Source organism: Anopheles stephensi, chromosome 2, assembly GCF_013141755.1.
Source record: "Anopheles stephensi strain Indian chromosome 2, UCI_ANSTEP_V1.0, whole genome shotgun sequence".
Lineage (NCBI taxonomy): Eukaryota > Metazoa > Arthropoda > Insecta > Diptera > Culicidae > Anopheles > Anopheles stephensi.
The window spans coordinates 53,354,730-53,379,362 of NC_050202.1; the positions used below are offsets into that span (position 1 = coordinate 53,354,730).

General features: G+C 52.0%; 7 protein-coding genes and 1 non-coding gene across 15 annotated transcripts in view; 5 read left to right on the forward strand and 3 right to left on the reverse strand.

Moving 5' to 3' along the window:
• Nucleotides 1-154: 154 nt before the first annotated feature.
• Trnae-cuc lies at nucleotides 155-226 on the forward strand. Its single transcript has one exon. It is a non-coding gene; the product is annotated as a tRNA-Glu (tRNA).
• Nucleotides 227-3,315: 3,089 nt separating this feature from the next.
• LOC118502682 (putative elongator complex protein 1) lies at nucleotides 3,316-7,857 on the reverse strand. Of its 2 annotated transcripts, XM_036035190.1 has the most exons (4): nucleotides 7,604-7,857; nucleotides 4,041-7,541; nucleotides 3,553-3,953; nucleotides 3,316-3,494 (listed from the first exon to the last, which is right to left on the reverse strand). In XM_036035190.1, the coding sequence occupies exons 2-4, from the start codon at nucleotides 7,487-7,489 to the stop codon at nucleotides 3,430-3,432; spliced, it is 3,915 nt and encodes a 1,304-aa protein (XP_035891083.1). In that variant the 5' UTR covers nucleotides 7,490-7,541; nucleotides 7,604-7,857; the 3' UTR covers nucleotides 3,316-3,429. The 2 variants fall into 2 exon arrangements, with proteins under 2 accessions (XP_035891083.1, XP_035891084.1); XM_036035191.1 differs by lacking the exon at nucleotides 7,604-7,857 and having other exon boundaries at nucleotides 3,320-3,494; nucleotides 4,041-7,597.
• A 260-nt stretch (nucleotides 7,858-8,117) lies between these two features.
• On the forward strand, nucleotides 8,118-10,584 carry LOC118502707 (vacuolar protein sorting-associated protein 45). Its single transcript, XM_036035251.1, has 3 exons — nucleotides 8,118-8,470; nucleotides 8,571-8,769; nucleotides 8,847-10,584. Exons 1-3 carry the CDS (start codon nucleotides 8,378-8,380, stop codon nucleotides 10,277-10,279), a joined length of 1,725 nt encoding a protein of 574 aa, XP_035891144.1. The 5' UTR covers nucleotides 8,118-8,377; the 3' UTR covers nucleotides 10,280-10,584.
• Nucleotides 10,453-12,231, reverse strand: LOC118502721 (metaxin-1 homolog). Its single transcript, XM_036035277.1, has 4 exons — nucleotides 11,977-12,231; nucleotides 11,415-11,870; nucleotides 10,840-11,346; nucleotides 10,453-10,782 (listed from the first exon to the last, which is right to left on the reverse strand). Exons 1-4 carry the CDS (start codon nucleotides 12,043-12,045, stop codon nucleotides 10,711-10,713), a joined length of 1,104 nt encoding a protein of 367 aa, XP_035891170.1. The 5' UTR covers nucleotides 12,046-12,231; the 3' UTR covers nucleotides 10,453-10,710.
• A 63-nt stretch (nucleotides 12,232-12,294) lies between these two features.
• Nucleotides 12,295-14,335, forward strand: LOC118502728 (methyl-CpG-binding domain protein 2). 2 transcript variants are annotated; one of them, XM_036035288.1, is made up of 4 exons: nucleotides 12,295-12,608; nucleotides 13,002-13,304; nucleotides 13,567-13,744; nucleotides 13,815-14,335. In XM_036035288.1, exons 1-4 carry the CDS (start codon nucleotides 12,448-12,450, stop codon nucleotides 14,124-14,126), a joined length of 954 nt encoding a protein of 317 aa, XP_035891181.1. In that variant the 5' UTR covers nucleotides 12,295-12,447; the 3' UTR covers nucleotides 14,127-14,335. The 2 variants fall into 2 exon arrangements, with proteins under 2 accessions (XP_035891181.1, XP_035891182.1); XM_036035289.1 differs by lacking the exon at nucleotides 13,002-13,304.
• A 381-nt stretch (nucleotides 14,336-14,716) lies between these two features.
• On the forward strand, nucleotides 14,717-20,764 carry LOC118502673 (nuclear pore complex protein DDB_G0274915). Its single transcript, XM_036035159.1, has 2 exons — nucleotides 14,717-15,654; nucleotides 15,758-20,764. The coding sequence occupies exons 1-2, from the start codon at nucleotides 15,296-15,298 to the stop codon at nucleotides 20,328-20,330; spliced, it is 4,932 nt and encodes a 1,643-aa protein (XP_035891052.1). The 5' UTR covers nucleotides 14,717-15,295; the 3' UTR covers nucleotides 20,331-20,764.
• On the reverse strand, nucleotides 20,449-22,462 carry LOC118502724 (3-ketodihydrosphingosine reductase). 3 transcript variants are annotated; one of them, XM_036035281.1, is made up of 3 exons: nucleotides 22,197-22,429; nucleotides 21,884-22,117; nucleotides 20,449-21,814 (listed from the first exon to the last, which is right to left on the reverse strand). In XM_036035281.1, exons 2-3 carry the CDS (start codon nucleotides 22,095-22,097, stop codon nucleotides 21,045-21,047), a joined length of 984 nt encoding a protein of 327 aa, XP_035891174.1. In that variant the 5' UTR covers nucleotides 22,098-22,117; nucleotides 22,197-22,429; the 3' UTR covers nucleotides 20,449-21,044. The 3 variants fall into 3 exon arrangements, with proteins under 3 accessions (XP_035891174.1, XP_035891175.1, XP_035891173.1); XM_036035282.1 differs by having other exon boundaries at nucleotides 22,311-22,426; XM_036035280.1 differs by having other exon boundaries at nucleotides 21,884-22,462.
• A 348-nt stretch (nucleotides 22,463-22,810) lies between these two features.
• LOC118502684 (phosphofurin acidic cluster sorting protein 2) overlaps nucleotides 22,811-24,633 on the forward strand; it is a 38,394-nt gene continuing 36,571 nt past the window's right edge. For 2 of the 4 annotated variants that reach the window (XM_036035194.1, XM_036035197.1), the window contains exon 1: nucleotides 22,811-23,219. The gene's annotated coding sequence lies outside the window, so the exon portion shown is untranslated. Of the gene's footprint in view, nucleotides 23,220-23,306; nucleotides 23,489-24,633 lie in introns of those variants that run through there. The other 2 variants (XM_036035195.1, XM_036035196.1) reach the window with 2 other exon arrangements.

The window sequence follows — 24,633 nt, forward strand, 5'->3', positions numbered from 1 at the left end:
ATGGAAAATTTTCTCACATTTTCGGCATTTCGACAATCCGGTGTTGGGGAAAATGCAATGGCTGTGCTCGATTTTCCCGATTAAAAATAGAATCAACTTTGATGTTCAGCTCACACTGGTACGCATGGTTAAGGAGTGCTGGATCCTCTAACATTCCCATATTGTCTAGTGGTTAGGATATCCGGCTCTCACCCGGAAGGCCCGGGTTCGATTCCCGGTATGGGAAAAGCAATTAGTTTTTTTTTTACTTTACCTCCTCTTTGTTGGTGTTCTGTGATTAAGTCGAACTTGTACTTCCTTGTACTGGGCTTAGTCCACTCTGCTTATCATAATATCCTTTGCATCATTATCGTCTTTATTGCAATCGAATAAATTAGTTACGCAACTGGCCTATTAATACCAACCCCATTAAACCTGGTGAAGCTCCAACCTTCCCAGCGATCCTAATCGAATGCACAATTGACCTCAACTTCAGCTTTATTTCTACATCGATCAGATCCGATAAAGCGAACCTTGCAAGGAAGCAGTGCAACAGGTGATCGGCAGCACTGTGGCCAGTTAGCTAAACAAACCGATCGAAACACAATTCAATGTCAAAAGGGCGGCGCAGTAACAAACAATAAAAAAAAATGGCGGAAGACGAGCAGCTTTGGCAGATGTACAATAATGGTAGCAGTAATGGCAGCTGTGTTGGGGTAGTTTAGGCTAATAAGATGGGGCAGAAGGATGGTTACGGTAGGGCGATCGCACACCCGTAGAGCAGCAGCAGCAGCAATTCGCAACGATTAATTTAACTCGATGATTTCGCTACCGCCGTACATGCGTTTGCTTTGTCTTTTTGGGCACAGCAATGCCACACAAGTAGCTACGGTACTCTGATATCTTACAGTATGCCCGGTCGGTACACAATGGAGAGTCATCATTGTGTTGGAACAGCAAGCAAGGTTTTCGGGGACTTTGTGGTTGCAAATTGTAAACGCTATTGTCACTCTAGGCTCCAAGATGTTAGTCAACCATCTGCACAAGGGAGGATGATGATGTGACGCCATTAAACACCCACTTTTCGATAAGCTTTATGTGCGGGTTTACCAGGAATATACGTCTGGATAGATAGCCGTGGATTGCGGGATGATGACGGTCGTGTGTCCGATTACTGGTTAGAAGCACTATAGGATCCACCATTTTGTTTGAAGCAGCTCTGGGCGTAGTTGGCTGTGACTTCAACTTCGACTGTCGTCCCATCTCAAAACCCAAGAAAAATCCTTTGCTCACTGCTGAAGTCCGTTAGAAGGCTCTTCGTTTCGGCGGACCATCCACCAACATGGCGACATGGACCAGGTGACTCCAGTTGGCTTGTCCAGGATATGTTTGCGACAGCGATGAAACCATCAGATAAGAGAGTCTTGACTCTCCCTATCAACCTACAGTTATGGTACTTTAGACGGATCATAAAATCCCTAGTGCCTAGGATTGTAACTAGACGGAGTTGTGATTGGCTATTAGGAAGCGCCTTTGCTATTTCCAACTGGAATAAAACTCATACAAACTAGCTCGTCGAATGCAGGTCTCGGACTGTTTTGGCCTTAGATGCTCCAATTCAACTACTAACGCAGTAATTCTTGGACGGCATCCATGCCACTGCTTGACCATAATGTATGAAACCAGGGAGCGATTCAATAAAAGACGTGATTGAATCCCACCACTCGGAGCGAAATACAAACAACAAACCGCTCCGTAACAACAACGGAAGCCCCAATTGTTTTTTGGCGTACGCTCAGTACGCCTCCCAACAGTGCGGAATGAAATGTTGGGCTCTTCTTACCGGCCGTTTCGCATCTGGTGGCAGGCCACTGTTTGTGCTCCAGTTTTGAGCATCAATTTTCACCTGCTTCCCTGTATGCCGTCGTCCCCCATCTTCTTCTCCACCAGATTCGATTGAGATTGGTTATGAGATGATCGAGCAACGTAAGAATCGTCTTTTGAGGCTTCGAAGCCACCGAGCCAAGAGAGTTTTTCGAAACTTCAAGTATCTTCCGTATTTCGTTCGTTGAAAGATTCATATTCACCTGATCTCACCGATTGTGTCATAAGCGCATAAGCGATCACACAGACCGATCATTCGTGATGAGTAGGAATGACTCCTACCTCGCCGCATAACTGCACAACTGTTATCACATCTTTGCTTCCACGATGCACATATTTCGCAATGTATAGTCCCCAAAAAAGAGTTCTTCGCTCGGTTGTTTCAAATTATCGTGGTGTTGTGCCTTGGCCTGCACATCGGCTAAAGCTTTCGTATCAGTGATTTATCCATCAAACTGTAAGACGTTGTAAGTCAGGCAGGTTGACTGCCGAAGCGGCGCTCGACCGTGTATGCCAGGCGCTTTTGCTAGCAAAGCTTAGGAAGTTGGGTTTATCCAACGATTTAGTGTCCTGGCAGAGCTCCTATCATTCCATGCGCAATTGTGTTGTTAAGATTGGTCCCTCCATCCCTCTTCCTGCTTTCCCTGTTTGTCTGGAGTCCCCCAAGAAAGTGTTCTTATGTCGGACCCTTTTCATTCTGTTCTATCCTTCCTCCTGATGGTCATCAGGATTTTCGCCGGGGACCTCATAATCTGCTTCCCTATCCTTGGTCGTAGCGACTGCTCTTCCCTCCGACGCTACATCATTTCCCTGTCTTGCTGGTATTCGATGGTTGCCCGATCAAGCGAGTTGACTTGGTAAGCGAACTGATGAGTTTGTCTGGACGCGACCATATATCGGGCTCCCTTTGGTCTGATTCGTCGTCTATCCACAGAGCTATAGCAGATCGCTTTATGTTTTAAAACTTTCTACTGCGTCCCTTGTTCGTCCTTCTGTTAGAATATGCCAGCATCGTCTGGCGTCCTTCTGATGCCTCCTCGATCGCTTATGTAGAGCGAGGGTTGAAAAACTGTTCACTCGTATCCTGTTTCCAAACTGTCTTGGTCAAGCCAGACCCTGGAAAGCAGGCGTCGCAATGCACATGCTATTTTCCTCTCGAGGCATTTTCAATGGAAGGCAATTTTCCTGACGAGTCACTACCATCGGAGGCCTTTCGCACGCGCTATGGTAGTGACGACCCATTACTTACTAGCTTCAGACGGTTTAATGATTCTGCTGACCTTTTCGACTTTTTCTTTCCCCTTCCTTCTCTCCGCTCCCGTCCTACTCCCGTCACCACTTAGCTTTAGAATCTAAGAGTAGGTCCTAAGGCTGAATTTAAGCATTCTTTGCATAGCCCGTGTGGCAAACAGAACGACTTAATGATAAATAAATAAATATTCCAAGTTAGCCTTCCTCAGCCATGCAACATCTCTTCCTCAAGTCTTCCAGTTTATTAAACTTTCAACAATTCGTTTTTTTGTGTGTTTTAAAATTACCGCTCACATGTACATTTGTGCTCGCTTCCTACTTCAAAATGTCCCATTGCCAGGAAACGGACTGTACATCTGGTTTGTAGCGTTGATGAGGTTCTAAAACAGAAGAGAGTTTAAAAAACCATTTCATTGACTACACTTATCGAGGACATACTTATCAAAGCGTAACGTTGAGCATCCTGCGCTCGCGCAAGATCCGTCGTCGATAGAATCGGTGTTGCTGGCACATCGCCAACGTTAGCCACATCACCGCCCGCCGGCGGCATCCCGGGCACTATCATTTCCGGCAACCAAATGGCGTCCAGCGAGTAGCGTATCAGCTGAAACAGTGCACCATACGCCTGCTGCAGCTTGTACGCTTGCTCGTCGTACCGTAGCTCTAGCGCAACCTGGCAAACGGTGCGTATGTGCCGCTGCCGCTCGACACCGCAGACACGCGTGACCAGCGCGTGCAATGCATCGATCAACGCGATATCCTCGAACGGGTTGCCTTCCTTCAGGTTTAGCAATTTGCGCTCATGTTTGCGACGGTTCTTGCTCGACCGATGGGATTTGCTGGTGTGGGCAAAGAAAACGAAATGGTTACAAATGAATGGAAGAAAGGTCGCGCGCGGCTTCCCGCACCCCTGTTGCTACCCCTACCCCGATCGTCCGGATGTTCCCGTGTGGCGTGAGGAAGCGATCGTAGAGCTATCGGAGTAAAGATCACAATCACCGCAGTCCCCATCCGCATCGCCATAATCGTCACCAGCTGCGGCCAACGATTGCTTCCGGCAGCGTTCCTCCCGTACCGTTGCCAGTCGATCCTTTTGACGCAGAAACTGTTCCCTTTCGCTTTCCAGGGTTTCCTCCAGCGTGGACAAATATTCGCCCAGCGTACTGCGAACTTTCGCCTGCAGTTCCGGCAGTTCGTTTGCCAGCAGCAGTGCCCTTTCGTACCGATGATCCTTCACCAGACACTCAACCGCTAACCGTGCATCCTGCAGGTGGTCGTAAGCGATTGTGGCCGCTGCATCGTACTCACCTGCTTCCAGCAGGGCCGGTACCAGCGATCGTAACACTTGCTCTGCCGGTACCGAACCGGTGGCGGACAACCGTATCACCCGCCGCCAATCAAGCGCATGACGGGCGGAAGCGATGGCCTGCTGCAAATCTCCGGCCCTCTCGTACATCAGGCTGGCCTCGGCATGCTTGCTGGCCTTGCGCAAATAATCACCGTACAGTGCGCATACTCGACGGTAGTGGTCCTGGTTGGTGCTGCTCCTGTAGCATCGCAACGCAACCGTGTACAGCTGCTGGGTGGCGATTAGCGCCAGTGCCTCCTGGAACCGGTCCTCTTCCGTCTCGTACCGGGCAATGTGTGCGAGCGCACGGTCGTAACGCTTCAGGTGGCAATCGATGCGATACTTCCGATAGCTCTCATCCATACGCTTCAGCTCGTTCAGGAAGGGAAGATACTCTTTCGGGTCTTTCTGCGATTTGGTGGCCACAAACAGCACGAGCCCGAAATCGTACATCCCGAGCGCCTCGTCGTACAGCACATTCACCTCGACCAGGTACAGCAGATAGCGTAGCGCTTCCTCGGCCACGTCCGGTTGATGCTGCTTTAGCGTCCAGATGAGGGCGAGCGCTTTTGCCAGCTGGCCCTGCTTTACGTAGCAGGTGATTTTGGGTTGCGTTAGCACCGTCGGATCCGTATCCATCGCGTCGAGCAATCGGTCACAGCAGAAACGGACCTTTTCCGGCAGCGAGTAACCGGTCGACAGCACCGGACCGTTTGTCCGATCAAGATAGTTGGTGGCATATTTGTCGCAAGCATCCTCATTTGCTAGGTCCGTTATGAACAGATTCAACCAGCTAACGTTGGTGATCTGCGCCAGGAAGTGGGTCGCGAGATGTTCCAAGAACCGTGACGGATTGTGATCGACGAGCAGATTCAAATCGATGCGCTCCTTACGCATTATGTCGAACGCTTCATAGTACCGCAGCGCGTCGAGGTGTTTCGCGATCAGGCATAGCGATAGGACGCGTGGATTGATCACCTCCAGGTTTCCCCGGGGTAGCTGGAATACGGTTCGCGAAGCTTTCGGCACAACCGTCACCAGCTTCGAGCCACGCTCAACTCTTCGCTCACCGACGATCGGTTCCCGATCAATGCCCGCGCCCAGAGCGATGAACTTTAGCTGGGAAATGGTGGTGCAGAGGAGATAGCTTTCCGTCAGCAGTGCGGACGTTATGTCCGACGCGAGCAGCGTACCGGCGCGGTAAAGATGGCGCTTGTTCTGTGCCAGCGCATAAAGCGTCCGCTCGGGACGGTTGCGATCGACGTACAGCTGTTCGCAGAATACTGGCAGCACGCTGTGGACGCGCGACCCGATGGCGTGACCCGGTCGATCGATGCTCGTCAATCCATCGACCTCTAGCACGCGACCGGACAGCAGCTGCACAAGCATTTTATCCTCTCCAGCCGCTTCGAGGCATCCGATTTCGTCGCTGTATTCCAGCTCCAGCTGCCATATCCTTGCCGGCGGTTGCTGAATGCTGAAAACACCGCACCGTACCGTGTTGCTATCCACCACAAGCACATTCGCGTTCAGCCAAAGATAGTGTAAACCTTGAGCTGCAGGGCACAGATCGTGGAATGCAATTTTCAGCAGGACGGTAACGCCCGTCAAAACGGCTCGTCCCGTCTCGTTGCTAAACACCGTGTCGTACAGGGTGATATGCCCCTGCGAATCGACGGTAAAGAATGCGTTCGGGCTTAGGTCCTGTCCGAGCGCTGCACACCGGCCCGCTGTACGAATGAAACCGACCGCATTGATTGGATGGGCCTGTTCTAGCGTGTAAGCGCACATCGGTGGTGGGATGATGGCATTTCGAAACGAGGTCAGCAGCAGACGCTGTCCGTCGATAACGGCTACCAACGCTTGATCCGCTTCCGACAGTCCCACCGATCGATCAATGCGAAAGTCGAACCGCATACGCTCGTATTGCTGATTGGCCGGTGAGTACAGGTGCAAAGTTTTGCCGGCGGTATGTCGCGGATCCCACTGAAGCCCGGCAATGGTTGAACCGACCGGGTAACGCAAGTGTTGCTTCAGGTACCAGTGATAGTTTCCAATTACATACAGCATCACGTGGCTCGAGCCGGTTCCCGCATCCACCCAATGCACAGCTAGCACGTCCGAATCGGGGCTCCACTGCAGGGAGCGCACCGATTGACCGGCGGCCGCATCCAGCGTCAGTGGAATCTCCCGGTGGCGCAGTCCATTCTTCTCGAACAGTGCAATCACGTACCGTTCCTTCAGATCCTGCGGTATGGCAATCCATTGGCCCGACGGTCGCCAAGCGAGCGCTCCCTGCAGCCCGCTACACTTTTCCGACGTGTACTGTAGCGCACCCTCCTTGTTGAACACCTTGAATGCACGCTGGCCGAAGGGCGCCAAATAGCCGACCGCAAAGTACTCTCCATCCGCTCGCCAGCTTACGCTCACCGACGGATCGGCTTCCGCTACTCCCGCACTCAGCTCGTCGCCCGGTTTCGGCTTTCTAGCTGCAGCTTTTCCCTCCGAACCGTGGAACTGGGTTTCTTTCTTGCCCCAGCCGACGCTCATAAACTGCCGATCGCCAAACGTGTCGTCGCTCAGCTGTACCTCGCCAATCGGCTCGTACTCACTGCCGATCATGGTAACAACGTTCAGCCGACCGTCCACAAACACGACCAACTCTTGGTCCGGGCTCCATTGCATCGCTAGGATGCCGTGTTCGCAGTGCGTCACCTCCTCAACCTGCCCGCTCGTCACGTTGTACGACCATACATTCCCTTTGGCTGAGGCACACACCAGCTCATCGGACAGTGCTAGATGTTCGATCGCTATAATGTCTTCGTAACCATCACACCGGGCAAGCAGCGGTTCGCAGAAGGGCTGCTCCGGGTTTGCATACAACGGACAACCGAACACGCCACTTTCCTGGAAGAAGTAAAACTTGTTCGCCGTGTTTTGATCGACGGTAAAGCCGGGCCGGGTATCCGCGATGGGAGTTTCGGAGAGGTTGTAGATTTTATGTGATACACGGTAAAGATTCCTCATCGTGCGGCGCCCAATTCACACGATTAATCGTGTATCGGAAAATGAGAAGAATCTACAAATCAAGACACGTTTTAAGGATTGAGCACGTTTTTGTTTGGTGAACGCGATGTTTACCTTTTACTACGATGCGGCACACCAACAGATCGGGCAATGATGATGTTCTTCTTTCTCTTCCTTTTTGACGCAAGAGGGATCGGCGATTACTTGAGTGGCCGCAGTTTAGAGCTGTGAGATGGTTCTGGAGGAAGTAGATTAATTTAGGACTAATTAAAACGAACTTTTACCCAATTTTGAGACTTTTTAAGAACATTTAAAACGCTGTAAATTCCTCCACTCGGATTCCTATAAAAACCTTGCGCTGAACTGACACGTGCTGCCTTCAGCAACGTTCCCTGGCTGTCATAATAAGAAGTAAACAATGGCCCACAGTGATGGATGTCTGGATACGCGCAATAAAGATAGAACTAGTTAGAATTGGAATAACATGATAGTTTGCTACTTTTTTCCACATAATAGCATTTATTATTAATGAAAACATGCATTTTTTGTTTCATTTTTACCTAAAAAGGATGTGGTGTCCTGGTTTGTTTATGTTTAATTTCTGTAACCCTTCAGAAACGTCCCTCAAAAGCCAGGACGGTGCGTGTCAAAACAGAAATGCATCATCAGAAAAATTGGGGCTGATAATGGGGAACCAGCAAATCGAAGGAAAAAGTCAATAATAGCACTGGCGTAGCACAGCTACCAGCTGGAAGCGGAAAAACTTACCACGCTCTACGCTGTTCGGTGTACGTGTGCGGCGAAGATCCAAAGATTTACGATTAGGTCCCGTTTCTCTTATTCCCACTAATCCTGAGCGAGTGATAATCGCCGAGGCGCAAAAGCAAGATGAACGTAATTCGTGCGATACAGATGTACATTGATAAAATGATTTCGGATGCCGGACCTGGCATGAAGCTGCTCATGATGGACCGGGAGACGGTAAGCAAAACGGGGACGCCAAAAAAAAAGGTTCCTTAAACGTGCCAGCAACAGTTCCACCTAACTTGGCTCCATTTCTATGCATCCCACACCCATCCAGATAAGCATCGTGTCGATGGCATTCGCTCAGTCGGAAATGTTGCAGAAAGAAGTATTTCTCTTCGAGCGGCTCGATTCGGTACGTTCGAATGAGAAGCTAAAGTATCTCAAGTGCATCGTATTCGTGCGCCCCACCAAGGATAACATTTTCCTGCTGCAGCAGGAACTTCAGAGCCCAAAGTTTGGCTCCTACTACATATGTAGGCATTCGTCGTCGTTTCACGCTTCAACACCTGCTGCCGTGCTGTACTGATGCTGTTGTGTTTTTCGATTGCAGATTTCAGCAACATTATCCCGCGGACGGACATCAAAATTCTGGCCGAAAGTGACGAAGGTGAATCCGTGCAGGACTTTAAGGAAATTTACGCCGACTATCTGCCGGTCAATCCGAACCTCTTTTCGCTGCACATCCCAACCTGCCTGCAGGCGCTGAACTGGAATCCGGAAGCGCTCGAACGTTCCACGCAAGGCCTGGTCAGTGTGCTGCTGTCGTTCAAGTTCCGTCCGGCGATACGCTACCGTTCCGGCTCGACCGCAGCCCAAACGCTTGCCAAAAAGGTGCACGAAACGATTAACAAGGAAACGGCACTGTTCAGCTTCCGGCCGCCGGAGGATGGTGCCGCGCCACCGCTGCTGCTCATACTGGACCGACGGGACGATCCGATAACGCCACTGCTCAACCAGTGGACGTACCAGGCGATGGTTCACGAGCTGCTCACGATCAACAAGCAGCGGGTCGACCTGTCGGGCGTGTCCGGTGTGCCGAAAGATTTGAAAGAGGTGGTACTGTCGACGGAGCAGGACGAATTTTACGCGAACAATCTGTACGCCAACTTTGGCGAGATTGCCACCACGATCAAGGTGCTGATGGATGAGTTCCAGAGGAAGGCGAACGATCAGCGGAAGATCGAAAGCATTGCCGATATGAAAAACTTCGTCGAAACGTACCCCCAGTTCCGGAAGATGTCCGGCACCGTCACCAAGCATCTGGTGCTAATTAGCGAGCTGTCCGTGCAGGTGGGCCAGCAACAGCTGTTCGAGGTGTCCGAGCTGGAGCAGGAAATCGCTTGCCGGGCCGACCATTCCACCCAACTGCAGCGGGTAAAGCGGCTCGTGTCGGAGGGCAAGATCAGTGCGGCCAACGCGCTGCGGCTGGTGTTGCTGTACGCGATGCGGTACGAACGGCACGCCAACTGTGACACGTCTGGGCTGCTGAAGCTGCTGCAGGATCGGGGCGGCCGGTCGTACATCGCACCGCGGATGCTCGAGTACATCAGCACCGTGGCAAGGCAGGAGCTGTTCAACACGGTCAAAATAACCGATGCGGTGAAGCTGACGCGCAACCTCATAAAGGAGCTGAAGGGCGTGGAAAATGTGTACGCCCAGCACGAGTGCGTGCTGAAGGGAACGCTCGAGGAGGTGATCAAGGGCCGACCGCTGGATGCGCAGTATCCGATCATGGGCAACGAGGTCCCGTTCCGGAGACCGCCGGCCGAGGTGATAGTGTTCATTGTCGGTGGTGCAACGTACGAGGAAGCACTGGCCGTGCATCGATACAACCAGGAAGGCTATCGGATCGTGCTCGGCGGCACCACGATCCACAACTCGGAATCGTTCCTCGAGGAGGTACTTGCGGCGACCGTCGGGGTGCCCTTTAAACATTCGCGCTCGTTACAGCAGTTTCACCAGGCACCGGCCGGAACGGCTTAGACGGGCGGCGCTATAGCCATGATGCTGCTACGATTACTTCCGGTTTTAATAGCAGGCGAAACGAGATTTAAAACTTCATATTTAAACGATCACCGTTGACACCATTCCTCTTACATACTACTCCCCGACCGCCTTTTGGTGTGCTGCGTCGTGTGCAAGAGGGAGAGAGAGTATCGTGCTAGCTGCTTATTTATTCAAACGAAGCGAAGCCATTAGATAAAGAGACAAATTGTACTGTGAAAAGTATTTAAACCAATAAAATAATACACACACACACACACAGCCCCTAGGTTCAGTGTAACGAACATGTGCTTTATGCTTTCACCGTATCGTCTAATTTTGGTACTTTCTCGAAGCTCTAACGCTGCCAGCAATCCGTTTCAGTTAAAACAAGCTTAACAAAGGGTGGCAGTGTAACTAATAGCAACTACCTAATTATCATCATCATAGTCACCGGGGTCATCGTACTGTATGAAATTACCATGGTTTCCCTCGTTCGGAAGCTAGTGAACGGAAATGCGATTATTGCGTTTGCCATTTGCCAAATGATTGTAACTTACCGTTAAAATACCGTTCAGCACTGCAAATCCTACCATTGCCACCGTTGCCACCAGCCCAGACAGAATGTAGCGTTTCCGTCTTTCCTTCGGTCCGTCGTCCGGGTCTTGCTGTTGGCCGGTGTGAAACTTTGCATCATTCCCGCCCTTTTCCGACCGTTCTCCACCACCGGTCGAAGTGCAGGAGGAGGTCGACGCACCACCATCGTTCGGACTGCCCGCACCGGACTCCTTCTGCTGGCCGCCATTGTTCCGTGCCGTGGCGGTAAAACTATTGAAACCCTCCTTGGCAAAGAAGGTGGTTGTCGTTCGATCCACGTACTGCATTAGCTTCGGACACTGCCGGATGTGGTTCTGCAGCACATTGTTCGGCAACGTGTGCTTCAGCAACACGGACAAATAACCGTACACCATTGCGTCCACCTCCGTGGGCCGATCACCCACAAACCACCGGTTGTCCTCAAGCTTCGAAGCGATCCAATTGAGGCAGGTTTTAGCATTGTGTTGAAACTGAACGATAAAGAAAAAAAAACAAGGTCCCATTAAATTGATGCCGACCGTCTTGCAGCGAATCGTACCTCCGAAACGTCGTGAAATTCGATCGAATCTTCTAGCGAAAAGCCGGCCAACGATTGCGTGATATCGTTCGTTCGCAGCACGTACTTGCGCGGGCAGTAGAAATTGAACGGGATTGGAATGCGTTTCGCGTACACCGTGCGCGTGGTGTCCACGTTCTTCGGATCGCCCCACAGCATGTACATGAAGTAGGGATGCAAATTTTCCTGCACGTACTGCATGTGGCCATTGATCCGGGTAGCAGCGTGCTGGCTTTCGTCCCCCGCATTAACGGGCGTGCCGTGTGCCGGCATCGGTGGTGGCCCTATACCGGCGGCCACCAGATGCTCCACGATTCGTCCATATCCGGCAATCTTCCTTCCATCGGCTATCATGTACGGCAGCATGCCGTTCGGTGAGCTGAACGGATTGCCGTTAAAGTTGACCGTTATTTTGGCGCCGGCAAATTTCAGATATGCCTACAGGATAGCGAAACAGGCGAATCGATGCAATTGTACGATCATGTTTCGTAAGCAACGTTTGGCGGGTTGGTGGATTGATTTTCCACACGGACACTTTTCTTACCAGAAGCCGGTTACATTCGTAATCGATCGAGGGTAATCCCCATTCGCCGCGGTAGACAAATATTTCCATTCTTTGGTGTAAATCCCGCCCGAATTACGATTGCACACCGCTCCCGGGTAGCCAGTCTTGATTTTCTGTTGTTCCCGTTGTTGTTTTTTTTTAACATTCAGCAATGCGTGTTTACGCGTTGTGCAATTCGATATCGTTCGTGGGAACCGTTTCCGAAGGGGCGCTTAGTTATGGGCTGTCAAACGCCAACTGTCAAAAGAGCGAGAGAGAGAGAGAAAGAAAAGCTTTGACAGCTGGGAGGAAAAAGAAGAAAGTCCCGTTTCAGACAACAAACAAACAAACAACGCTAGCTGCGCTGGGCCGTTCGGTGATTTTTAGGACGAAAATTCGGTATTTCGTGCGAAAGGAGGAGAAATACTGATACGCCTTTCATCTGCAAACCCAACCAGCCATTCGTTTCATATGCAGGCAAGCGATTCTTTGTCACCGTTCAGAAGCAACATGAACGTATCCATCGAGCGGAAACGGAACGATTGTGTTGCGCTACCGAAGGGCTGGCAGCGGGAAGAGGTGCTTCGGAAGACGGGCCTTTCGGCTGGCAAAGTGGATGTGTATTACTATAGGTAAGATCATGTTTCCGGAACGGTCGGCAGTTATGGGGCAGTGCGTTCTATTGGTGCGTTCAAAATTCCGTTGCTTGATTGGCCCGAAGCATCGTCGCTGATTGAATGGGGCTTTGCAGTTGGTTGGTTCCGTGGGGAAGAAGAAGCACATTGAAATCGGCTAGCATAAGTGTTCACTCCCAAAAAAAAAAAAAGAAAACAAAACACTCTCACCAACCGACCCACGCTGCGTTCGTTCAACGCGTTGCGACCAAATTGTTAATCCCAATTGGCCCAACGTAGCAAAAGGGCAAACTCGCCATGGTGGCAATCGTGTGGCCCGCTTGTGCTGTACAACTTATGCGACCACTTTCGTCCAAACTTCCATTTGGCTCACATTTCGCAACACGGAAGTCCATCGGGGAAGAAGATCGAAAGTAAGCCACAGCTTGCCCGCGCTCTCGGCGATACGATCGATCTGTCGACGTTCGATTATCAGGCCGGACGCACTATTGCACCGCCGTCGATGGCCGCAGCTCAGCTGCTGCACACACATCACCACGGTTCGGGCTACCATCTGCTGCAGCCACCAAATAGCAGCGCCCTGCGCAGGAAGTTGCCCCCATCCGTTCCGCTTGGTGGAACGAACCCACTTAGCGCAACGCCGATCAGCAGTGGCTGTGGTGTGAAACCACAATCATCTCAGTACGATTACAGGTAGTTTCCGGTAGTAGGAGGGGTCAATCGCGACGCACCATATGGCCCTTTGATGTACTATACTTCGTATTGTTGAGTTATACCTATCCCGTACGTTTGTTTCTTCGTTGTAAATTATGAGTTTTAATTTTACTTATTCCTTCCGGTAGGATTACTGTCATTACTACGCATGTTTTCTTTTGCCCAGGTTTTGGAGGGGGGGGGGGGGGGGGGAGGCTCCTTTGCAGTGTGCTAACAGTGCTTTTCTTTCGCATTTCCGTAGCCGTGCGATGCGCGCCGACACATCGCTTATCCCACCGATCAGACAGACGGCATCAATCTTCAAGCAGCCGGTAACGGTCGTACGATCACAGGAACCCGACAATGCCAAAGTGAAGCGCGAACTCCAGCACGGGAGCCAGGTTAAACCGAAGCAGCTGTTTTGGGAGAAACGCTTAGAGGTATACAAAGCAAATCGCCCTTTATCGATAGTATTAACTCATGCAAACTGTGCCGGCTCTTTCGCTGCAGAATCTCGGTGCAAGCAACACGCACAATGAAGAAATAGGCTCGATCGAACTACCAAAGCGACTGCGACCGATAGGACCGGGAATACGCGAAACGACAGTACTGCAATCGTTAGCTACGGCCCTGCATCACAACACACTGCCCGTAACCGGACAGACCGCGTCGAAAACGTCCCTAAACACGAACGCCGGCGTTTTCATCAATCCGCACCAACCGCTCATGACGAACGTGACCATTACGGAGGAGGATGTAAAGCGGCAGGAAGAGCGCGTACAGTACGCCCGTTTGCGGTTACAGGAAGCGCTGCGTGCCTAGGCGCGGGATCGGGGAGCAGATCGAGAGCACTGACACACATGCGTTTCCGTATCGTATCGGAACGGAACAGCCCAACATCCAAACCGGTCGTTTAACACTACCTAAACACACTATTTTACTGCTAGACGTGATTCTTACTTTTTACCTTATTCAGATAAGTCTGTGCGGTGGAAATACACATACCATACTTTGAACTTTTCGTAGCTAGATCCTCCTAGGTTGGGTTTTATTAGGATGTAATAACAACGGAACAGTTGGAGAATTGTTTAGCATTTTCATTCAAATCCTTCTTCGGTGCAGTTTGCAGCCCCTTCAGAAACGGGCCAAGCTTCTACTGTTCCTGAAGGGGCTACCACTTGGTATGCTTTTTTTGCTTCATAAATAAGTTGCATTGATCGAACAGCTCTACTAACTAACAGTATTTTGCAACAAAAATATTCACAATTAGGCAATTAATAAATATTTGTCCCATTTTCCGTTCGTTTTCCTTTGCACTAGGATTGCACTATGGGACTCGGTTGAAATTTTGACCCGAATTCGAACCCGCGATGACAGCTCACCGCAGGCACATGTCAAAGTGACAGCGAAGTGTCAATCACGATTTATAACTTTTCTAATCTTCGACCAAAATAGTTAGTGCAGCCACCACTTGCGAGCATAATTTCCAGTAGCAGAAGGAAATTACGCCAAAGGACACAAGCGTTTACTCAGCAACGGACGCAGAACAGGTCACGGTCAAGTGGTGGCACGTTGTTGTTGGGCCTTTGTATCTGGCCGCTCCTTATTAGTGTAGATTGGAGGGAAGAAGCATCCAAGCTTGGACCTCCCGCCGTAAAACGTCAAGCAAGTTTGCGCAAAAGGTGCGTGCTGCTGCTGCTCCTCGGTGGTGTGTATATGTGTGTGTGTGTATGTGTGTGCGTGCGTGTGATCCGTTTTAGGGACGAGGAAGCATGGTGAATCGCGCGGTAGACTAGCAAATAGTGCATCAACAAAGTGCATTTAGCTGCTGCAACAAGGCCTAGCGGAAACGAGCATCGCCAAGATAGGGGCTCCCGTTTGGGTCGTTTAGTTTTGAAGGTTAAGAAGACGAGAGAAAGAGAGAGAAGGAGAGTGAGCGTGTGTGTCGCGGTGCGGCGGGTAGCGTTGTACCCCAGTGTGTAAGCGCTACAATGTTCGATCGATCGATGGAGCAAGGAAGATCGGGTGCGAATCAGTCGGAAGGACGCAGCAGCAACGCGATGAAATTCTCCGGCTCGTCGTCATCGCTGCCTGCGAATCAAAGGAATCAAAGTACGCCGTCAAGGTTGATGGGCTCGTATGCGGGCAGTACGATGGGTCTGGACCGTACGCTCAGTACGCCACCGGTTGCTGAATCGACGCACATCGGCAGTACCAGCTTTAGTGCGGCCTGGAACGGTACCGGCTACGGTGGACAGTCCAAACGGAGGCCCACCTCACCGTTAATGAACAACCGGACACTGTTCAAAAGCAGTGGCAATTTGACCGGAATTGGTCGTGTCAATTCACGGTAAGTATCGAGCCGGCATGGCAACTAATGGTGCATGGAATTGATTTAAACTAAAGCGTTTTTTCTTTTGTTTGCTTCGTTTTCTGGTACATTCTCTTCTCAGCGTGCTGACCGATGCACAAAGTCCAGGTTTGGTAAATCGATTGGTGCGCTATTACGATCGAAGTCAGTCCCAGGCGATGAACCGTTCCCAGTCTCTATCGAGCGTGTACAACAAACCGGGCCAATTTCCACTGGTCCAGCTGCGCAAGCACGAGCTGCGGTACGCGAATAAAGACGCAATCCGGCGGAATGGGAACTTTGGTATGGTTCGCATAGCACCACCGGAACGATCCCTCTTTCACACGAACAAGCGTAGCAGCATTTTTCGCAGCGGTTCGATGCTCCTACCGAGTACCAGCGAATGCAGCTCGGCAAGCGAATCGTCTTTGTTTGTGGCGGGCTTGGGCACGGCACGAAATGGGCCGCCCACCGTTGGCAGCAGTAGCGTCGGGAGTGGTGGCGGTGGTGGAGGTGATGAGGCCGATGTGGAAAATCGTGTTATTACACCGTGTGCCGAACTGGAGGCGACACCCACCCGCAGTGTACTTGATGCACTGAAGGAAATATCCCGGAAGCGTATCAACAGTGAGGAGCTGGACGCGGATCGTATCAAGAAACAATGTCAGGAGCTGTCCGAGCTTGATGCGGCCGGCAGTGGGCCTCCATCGGCGACCGCAGCCGTGGCCATCGGTACGCATGGGCTAGCTACAAAACGCAGCCGTGAACAGACGTCGGAAAGCAGCCCCGCTTCCCCCCCGGAACAAGGGCCAGGGCTGGGCGGTGTGGGCCGTGTGACGCATTCTGGTGGTGAGCAGCAGTCGCAAAAGAAGCGGCTTTGCATCAAAAACAATGACATCCTCAGTTCGCTCAGCTCCAGCCTGGTAGCGATGAACACACCGAAGCGTACCCTTGCACAGCGCCCAGACCGACACCGGTTGAACGTGAATCAGGCACCTTCGATAAGCATGTCGTCCCCGGCAATCGGAACAGTGCCGAGCTCCTCTTCCACCCTGATCGGACTTGCCACGCCGGAAAAGTTTTCCAATATGGCGCTCAACACACCGGGATCGCTGGAGCGAAGCGATAGTCCGCGAGCATCGAATGCTGGTCACCCGGCAGGCTCGAAGGCTAGCAGAGAACCGGTCGAGCAGCTGCCTGCGCAGCGTGTCCCACCAAAGATAACACTCTTCAACCGGCCGTACGAAACGTCGCAATCCTCGTCGTCGGATAAAGCCAGCTCGCCGTCCACGAGGGGCATCAGTCGAATAATATCCAGCGATGGCGAGGAAGACGAACATGGCGAAGGCAGTGGCAAGGTTCAGTTTGTTAAACCGAAAGAAAAATCACCCAACGATGTGAGTTCGAGCGGATTCGGTTCTTCGCGCGATCCGCTCAAAAAACCGGCCCCATCGAAGCTTACCGTGATGCTGAAGTGCTTAAGCGGTGACCTGGACGACTACGAGGAGGCGGAGGAAGTGGAGGAAGTACGGCCGGCACCACGCTTACCGCAAGCTGCTGCCACCCCAGTCACACAGTCAGCGCGCACCGGGTTCAGTTTCGGTGCCACTTCCGCCAAGGATATGGTTGATGCACCAAAGCAGCTTCCAACAAGTGTCGCCACGCAACCGGCCGCCAGTGCAACAGTGTCGGATGCGGTGACGTCTTCCGCTAGTGCTTCTGCTCCTTCACCGACAGTCAGCAATGGATTATCGGCGTTGATAAACAATCCCATCAAAGATACCGGGTTGGGTAATAAAGCTTCACCAGCAGCAGCAACACCATCCAAGGAGCCTAGCACGGACGCGAACTCTGCGAAACCGAACGACGAGAAGCAGGACGCCAAACAAGCGCAGGCCCCACCGGCGGACCCAGCCACAAAATCATTAACGTTTTCGTTCGGTACGGCCAATGCGTCATCCACCACTACGCCACCAGGTACCGGGTTTTCGCTGCCATTGAAACCCTCGACCACCACCACCACCACCACAACTACAACGGTTGAGCAGAGCAGTGCGGCGGTTCCTACGGCAACGTTCTCGTTTGGCACACCGGTACAAAAGTCAACCGCTTCAGCAACCGCTTTGAGCAACTCGAATTTAATTTCTTTCTCACCGGCCGCGGCGAAGCTTCCAACGCCCGTGCTTCAGTTCGGTGGCAGTGCTGCGTCGACTGCATCCACGACGGCCTCGACCGCGTCAGCTGCACCGCCTATGTTCTCCTTCACCGGTGGATCGCCTTCGCAAACGGCGGCAGCATCAACAGCAACATCAGCAACAGCAGCAACAGCAACAACAATCGCATCAACGATGGCAGCACCATCGAGCATCAGTTCGCCCACCTTCGGAGCTGGCAGCACCTTTGGAGGCTTCAAACTGCCTGCATCGGTATCGTTAGCGACGACCTCATCGTCAGCGCCAGCAACCACTACCACGGTACCAGCGATGACGGCAGCGACAACGTCGGCCCCGGCCACCGTAACTCCCGGCTTTAGCTTCGGTTTCAGTGCGGCCAGCAAACCGGCCGCTACTACTTCCACGACAATCCCAACGTTTGGTTCTGGTTCGCTGTTTACCACCAGCACGGCGGGTGCTTCTACGACCACCACAACCACGGCGGCCGGTAGTACGTTCACGTTTGGCAGCGTTACTACCACACCGAAAGCGACACCATCCGCCGCCAGCAGTCCGTTCACGTTTGGAGCCAAAGCGGCTACTAGCCCTGCGGCGGTGGCTGGTGCAGCCAATGCTGCGTCCTCCATCGCGCCCACCACACCATTCCCGACGTTCGGTGCAATTGCTAGCAGTGCTGGCCCAACAGCAGCAGCAGCAGCATCATCAGCACCATCCACGAATGCCAGTGCTACCAACACATCAACAACCGCTTCCCAACCGTTCGTGTTTGGAGGCGCAGCTAAACCCGCCGCCAGCACAAACATATTCGGATCCGCTGCCACCAACACTACCGGAAGCAGTGTACCGGATGCCGCAAAGACGAACCTTTTCGCTAGCGCAACGCAACAACCGAACGCCGGCAACATCTTTGGATCGGTGGTTGCCGGTGGACAGCCGTCAGCGAACGCCCCGAACGCTCCGACCGGAGGACCGACCTCCCTCTTTGGTGCCGCTACCGCTACACCAACCGCCGGAACAGGATCCGGTTCATCGCCGTTCACCTTCGGTGCCGCCAAAGCAACGGCGTCGCCCATCACACCGGCGAATGGTGCAATGTTTGGAAATGCGGCACCGCAAACGAATGCTGCAGCTCCTACGGCTGGCATTTTCACGTTCGGATCTACCAAACCAGCGGCACCGGCAGTCGGCTCGTCTGGCGCACCAAACACGGCTGCCCCTGCCCAACAACAGCAGCAGCCGGGTGCCGCAACAAACCCGCTGGTACCGACGTTTGGTGGAAGCTCCTCCAACGCGTCGCCGTTTACATTCGGTGCCGTTGCGAACAAGACGACGCCCGCCGGTACGGGGACGGGAATGTTCGGTTCGATGGCACCCACCCCAACCAACAACAACAACAACACATCCGGACCGGTCAACAACAATTCAACTCCGGCCACGTTTGGTGCAACCGCTATGAACGGCGGTACAAACGCATTACCGGCGTTCGGTGGCAGATCTTCCATCTTTGGTAGCACGACCCCAGCCGGATCTTCCACCGGAACCATACCGAATCCGTCGCCGTCAGCCGGTTCCATCTTCGGAACGCAAACCAACGGACCTCAGCATGCTGCCAACAGCAACAGCGCACCGTCGGCGACCCCGTCCGGTGGACTGTTTACGTTCGGAGCGAACAGCAATGCGTCGAACAGCACGCCCGGCAGTACGTTCGGTGCGAACGCCAGCAGTGGCACCACCTTCGGGGGCTTTAACGCACCTTCGGGCGGACTTTCGAATGGTATTGGCGCGAGCGCACCGGCACCGAACAAACCGTTCACGTTCGGTGCGTCCAATCCCGGAACGCAAAACAGTGTCGCAAACGCGCAGCAAGGAGCAGCGGCGGCACCCGGTGCGCCGACGGGCTTTAACTTCAACCTCGGCTCGAATGCGGCCAAACCGTTCAACTTCACCGGCGGGATGGGTAACGTTAACGCGAACGGAAGTGTGGCCTCACCGCCGATGTTTGGTTCACCGGCAGCTACGGCCAATACGAATCCGGCTGCCGGCAATCCGGCACCCTTCACATTCGGCGCGATGGTTAATGGTGGTGGGGGTGGTGGTGGCGTTGTCGGTAACAACAACAGCAACACAGCACCCGGCCCATTCACGTTCGGTGCGTCCGCGGCACCGGGCGCTGGTGCGCCAGGTGGAGGTGGCGTAACGTCGCCGTTCAACTTCTCCGCCGGTAATGTAGCGGCCGTTGCGCCACAGCCCCAGCAACAGCAACCCGGAGCAGCGTTCAACTTTGGTGGACAACAGCAGCAGCAGCAGCAGCAGCAGATGCAGCAACCGTTCGGGATGGGTGGCGTCGCGCCGGCATTCGGTGCACCGCCGGCCTTCGGTGCACCGGGTGGCGTTGTGCCCGGTGGTGTGATGCCGACGTTCAGCATCGGTACGAACTCAACACCGAACGGACCGCTCCCTGGCCAGCGGCGTATCAAGGTTGCGACGAGGCGTGTCAAGTGACCGTAAAAGCGAACTTGGTAGCGAGTACCGCCATGCCACCAGCTGCAGCCTTAATCCCGAGCCACCCACTGTTACATTCTCAACTCCCCTTCCCAGCATCCGGCACGCATTCTTCTCGTCCCTTTTTGCAACAACAACAAAAAACAGTCTTTATTATTTTAATTACCCTTCTCTTGTTAAGCTGCTGTTGCTCTTCCGTGGTTATAGTTTTCCGGGATGCCGTTTTTTCGATAGGTTTTTGCATTGCATGGAAGGAAATTCACAGAGCGGTTGGGAATTGTGCGTGCGTGCGTGCGTGTATAGCAAACAATGTGGATGAATTTGTAAAAAAAACACACACACACAGTCACAGAAAACAGACAAACAAAAGAGAAACAAACAGATTAATAAAATTACAACACAACCTCCAGTTACGAAAGGAATTAACAAACATACAAACAGTAGTGTGTGTGAGTTATGTGAGTTTCTTTGTGTTGGGAAGATGAGAGAAATGCGAGAAGAGCGAATAATTAGTAAATTGGATTTTGTTTTTTAAATGCAATGCAATACTGTTCTTTTTTCCTCGTTTTTTTCTATAAGGGAGAAATAGGAGAGTTGGTTCCAAAATAGCATCACCCAAAAACGGCTGTGTGCGTGTGGCCGTTTTTGGTGGTTTCATCAGTTACAGTAAATTTGATCGCCATCGCGTTTACACTTGAGAACGTTCTGTTGCGCTTATGGTCGCTGCCGCTGCTTGGCACAGTTCTTTATAATTCGCTGAAAGTTCCACTGCAACGCTAGCCCGATCAGCCGCAGCGGGCCGAGTAGGTAAAACTGCACGAAACACAGCAACGGTCCGCGCCACGGTGCCATACCGACGCACAGGATGCTCAACACCCAGCTTTCCAGTCCCATGATGGAGAAAAAGGATCCCTTCAGTGCGTCCTGCACCAACCGCCTGCCAACGTGCTCCGGTTTCGCCAGCCCACCCGAACCGGATATGATTTTCGTTTCCTCCGGCTTGGACCGGTTTTCGTTCTCGAACCCGGGCGTATCGGTATCGGCCGGTAGGGCAAGGGTCACGCTAACGCCACGGTGCCGCGCTTCCATCGCAATCGTTTCGGCCAGTCCGCGGAGTGCAAACTTGGACGCGGCGTACGCACCGTACCCGTAGATGCCCATCAGTGCCGCCTGGGACGCGGTAATCACGATGATACCGTCCCCGGCAGCCTTCAGCTTTGGCAGTACGTAGCGGGTCGGGTAGTAGGTCCCGAAATAGTTAACATCCATCAGCTTCCGGGCGTCGTCGATCGAAGTGTCCTCGAGCGTACCGCAAATCGCCATCCCGGCACAGTTGATAAGCATATGGATGGGGGCGACGGTACGTTCCAATTCATCCAGCGCTTGCTCTACCGTTTCGTAGCTTTTCGCCACATCCACCGACCGGTACTGTATGAGCTGCGTGTCACGGACGCGTCTCTTCTCCAGCTCTTCTTTGGCTTTTTCTGCAAAGCAAATCGGACACATTTGAACCTTTTGGGCTTGGGTATGTTTTTGGGGCGGAGAGTACTTACCCAACAGGGGCACGTTGCGTGCAATGATGGTAACGTGCGCGCCCAATCGTACACACTCGATCGCTGCCCACAGACCGATACCGCTGGAACCGCCCGTAACGACCACATGTTTGCCCTTGATCAGACGTGACTTGCGGGTGAGGAAGTAGAAAATTAGCCCGTGCACCAGCACAATGCCGGCAATCGTCAGTATGATTTCGGTGGAATGATTCATCGCAGTGCAGCAGAACGTTTCTAAAATCAAAGGCGTTTGGAGAAACCTAGCTGAGAAACCATACGCGTAAGAAATGGTAAATTGCTGGCCACTCCTCTCCACAGCTTATCCGATTGACAGAAGAATTGTTTAAAATGCTGATAAGAGATAAAAGGTGACCGAGCGTTTGCTCAACCAACGCTGGCCGCTTAAGGCAAGGCACAATACACTGACTTTGTGATAATGCAAATAAAGTGCAGAGAATTTTCCAATAACACGCTTATATTCAGTAGTTTAATTATTGGCTTTTCTCTGTGAACCCGGCACTATGGAGTAAACAAAACATCGTTACTAGACTGTAAACAACATACCAAGGTGTGTATACATTTTTGAATGCTATCAAACAATCATTTGGCTTGATATTCAACTAGATACGGTGGGTGTGTTAATTGTTAAAAAGGGGGTTTAAAATGTGCTTAATTTTTCCTTTTTTGTGCTAATCTCCTTCAAGCTGGTTGCTAAAGTTTTGTTTTTTTCCGGTAAATCGCGACCAACGAGCGGCAAGGTTTATCGATTCAGGTGTGCAGCTGTCAAATTTGGATTCGGGGCGAAATTGGAACTTCGCTCACTCGCTCATATGAACCCTGCAGTTATCTCGCTCTCATTCCACTCCACTATGGGCGAATGTAATGCGTTCAAAAAATGGTACAACCGCTTATAAATAGGACAATGCGTGTCATGCACCACGCAAAAGTGCATCTCTTGTGCAGGGCGGGCTTCGAATATTATTGAGCAACAATTAAAGCAATCAGTACCACTTGCCTTGAACCGTTTCTGTCACGAACAGTGCGAAAAGCGTGCGGTGTAATTTGCTGTCACGGTGTAGTTCGCGCTTGCCCATAGTGCTCACAGCTCACAGCTTTTTGTTCGCCTCGAACGCTGTGTTGTGTCGATTGTGTTCCCGTTTTCTTCCTCCTGTGAAGAAGTGCAAATCTCTGTTCCGTGCTCGACTAGTGTGTCCGTTTTGTGCGTGTGTGTGCTTGGAGAAAAGAATTACCGTGCTATGTAAGTGAAAGAATTATTGTGCTGGCAGAAACACACAAGCGATGGCAGCGTAATTCATCTCGCCTCATAGTTATTGCGGTAGGTACGACGACGCAAACTGGTGGTGCGTGTGACTGTGTGTGAAGAAAACTCCGGCGCACAGGTCGGTGAAAAAGCAAAAAAGTAAAAAAAAACCGGGAGTGCCTAGCCAGACACAGGAATCGCTTTTTGGGCGTTGGACATCCGGTCAGATCTTTCGCTCCCTCGGTCGACTCGAAGAAATTATCGTCGACGGTGGTAAATCTAACTCCCTGGAAGAAGAAAAGACCATTCAGCTCGATGGTTTGCCGTAGAATACAGTGGACATGGTAAAATTGGTCGCTTTGTTTTACTTGCCAAGGGGGCCAGGTGTGAGTCTCCTCAAACCATCGCGTAGCGTTTGTGTGTATGTGTATCTCCGTGTGCGTGTTTATCTCGCGGATTCTGACCCGTGCTTTGCGTGTGTCTCCGGTACCCGGCAAGACGGAAAGCCTGGGGCTTAAAGTGGGTGGCAATGTTTGGTGGCGCTGGGTGCGAATAACGATAAGGGGATAAAGGCAACAACAGGAAGCAGGAGGAACCAGAAGCGTCAGCCCTGTTGCACATATCACCGATGTATGTGAAACAATTGCACAAAACCCAAAGGAAAGTGGCTGATGGCTGGAGGGGGGTGGCGCGGTGGTGGCCGTGGTGATGATAATGCTGGTTCCTCTGGAAAGCAGCAGGATTTGAGTGTCCGCCTCTCTGATAAGTTGGTGTACAGAGAAGATAAAAAAAATGCGCGTCCAAAGCTACCGTTGTAGTAGTAGGCTGTGTTGTGTGTGTTTTTTTTTCCCTATCTCACACTCCTCGCTTCCTTTTACGGTTGCAAAAAAGCTAGGTTAGTGGTGGTGATGCGCCATTGACGAATGCAATGAAAACAATTCTTTAACGACGGTCTGCTCTGTGTGACGTGCCGAGCGGCGTTCGGCAGCTTCTTCCTCTGCACTCCCAATTCCTTCCATTCATTGATCATTGGGCGTGTTTGTGTGTGCTATACTTGTGTGTACGCGTGTGTGTGTGGCTCTGTTCGTTTTGTGCGTATGCTTTCCGCGAGCACAGTTTAATGCGCGCGCGTGTGTGTGTAGGTTTCTTTGTTGTGTTGTTGTTGTTGTTGCGCGAGAAGTGGTTTTTCCTGCCCCCGTCACCCCCTGGATGTGTATGTGGGTGTGCCGTTATATGTGCGTGTATGCTGTTTTGCATGAGATAAAACAGCAAAGCGACAAAAAACACCCCGAGCCCCATTCGTCGAAATCTTTATCGGCTGGCCCAGGCCCCAGGAAAGTGAAAGCAAACCCGGAAGAAAGCGTCTCGTGCTGCTGCGTTTTTGCCTAGGCGTTTGAAAGTGACAGTGCGCGAGATAGTGGCGGCTTATTCCAGCCGTCATGGAAAATGGAAAATTCTTAATAAGAAAGCGATGGGCATGGGAAAGCTT

Coding starts and splice junctions, on each gene's coding strand:
- LOC118502682 (XM_036035190.1), bottom strand. CDS start 7,489: ATGAGGAATCTTTACCGTGTATCACATAAAATCTACAACCTCTCCGAA. Junction 3,954..4,040: donor GGAACATCCGGACGATCGGG/GTAGGGGTAGCA, acceptor TGCCCACACCAG/CAAATCCCATCGGTCGAGCA. Junction 3,495..3,552: donor TCAACGTTACGCTTTGATAA/GTATGTCCTCGA, acceptor CTTCTGTTTTAG/AACCTCATCAACGCTACAAA.
- LOC118502707 (XM_036035251.1), top strand. CDS start 8,378: ATGAACGTAATTCGTGCGATACAGATGTACATTGATAAAATGATTTCG. Junction 8,471..8,570: donor TCATGATGGACCGGGAGACG/GTAAGCAAAACG, acceptor ACACCCATCCAG/ATAAGCATCGTGTCGATGGC. Junction 8,770..8,846: donor GTTTGGCTCCTACTACATAT/GTAGGCATTCGT, acceptor TTTCGATTGCAG/ATTTCAGCAACATTATCCCG.
- LOC118502721 (XM_036035277.1), bottom strand. CDS start 12,045: ATGGAAATATTTGTCTACCGCGGCGAATGGGGATTACCCTCGATCGAT. Junction 11,871..11,976: donor ACGAATGTAACCGGCTTCTG/GTAAGAAAAGTG, acceptor GCTATCCTGTAG/GCATATCTGAAATTTGCCGG. Junction 11,347..11,414: donor AATTTCACGACGTTTCGGAG/GTACGATTCGCT, acceptor TTTATCGTTCAG/TTTCAACACAATGCTAAAAC.
- LOC118502728 (XM_036035288.1), top strand. CDS start 12,448: ATGCAGGCAAGCGATTCTTTGTCACCGTTCAGAAGCAACATGAACGTA. Junction 12,609..13,001: donor GTGGATGTGTATTACTATAG/GTAAGATCATGT, acceptor GCAACACGGAAG/TCCATCGGGGAAGAAGATCG. Junction 13,745..13,814: donor TTTGGGAGAAACGCTTAGAG/GTATACAAAGCA, acceptor CTTTCGCTGCAG/AATCTCGGTGCAAGCAACAC.
- LOC118502673 (XM_036035159.1), top strand. CDS start 15,296: ATGTTCGATCGATCGATGGAGCAAGGAAGATCGGGTGCGAATCAGTCG. Junction 15,655..15,757: donor ATTGGTCGTGTCAATTCACG/GTAAGTATCGAG, acceptor TTCTCTTCTCAG/CGTGCTGACCGATGCACAAA.
- LOC118502724 (XM_036035280.1), bottom strand. CDS start 22,097: ATGAATCATTCCACCGAAATCATACTGACGATTGCCGGCATTGTGCTG. Junction 21,815..21,883: donor ACGCAACGTGCCCCTGTTGG/GTAAGTACTCTC, acceptor TTTGCTTTGCAG/AAAAAGCCAAAGAAGAGCTG.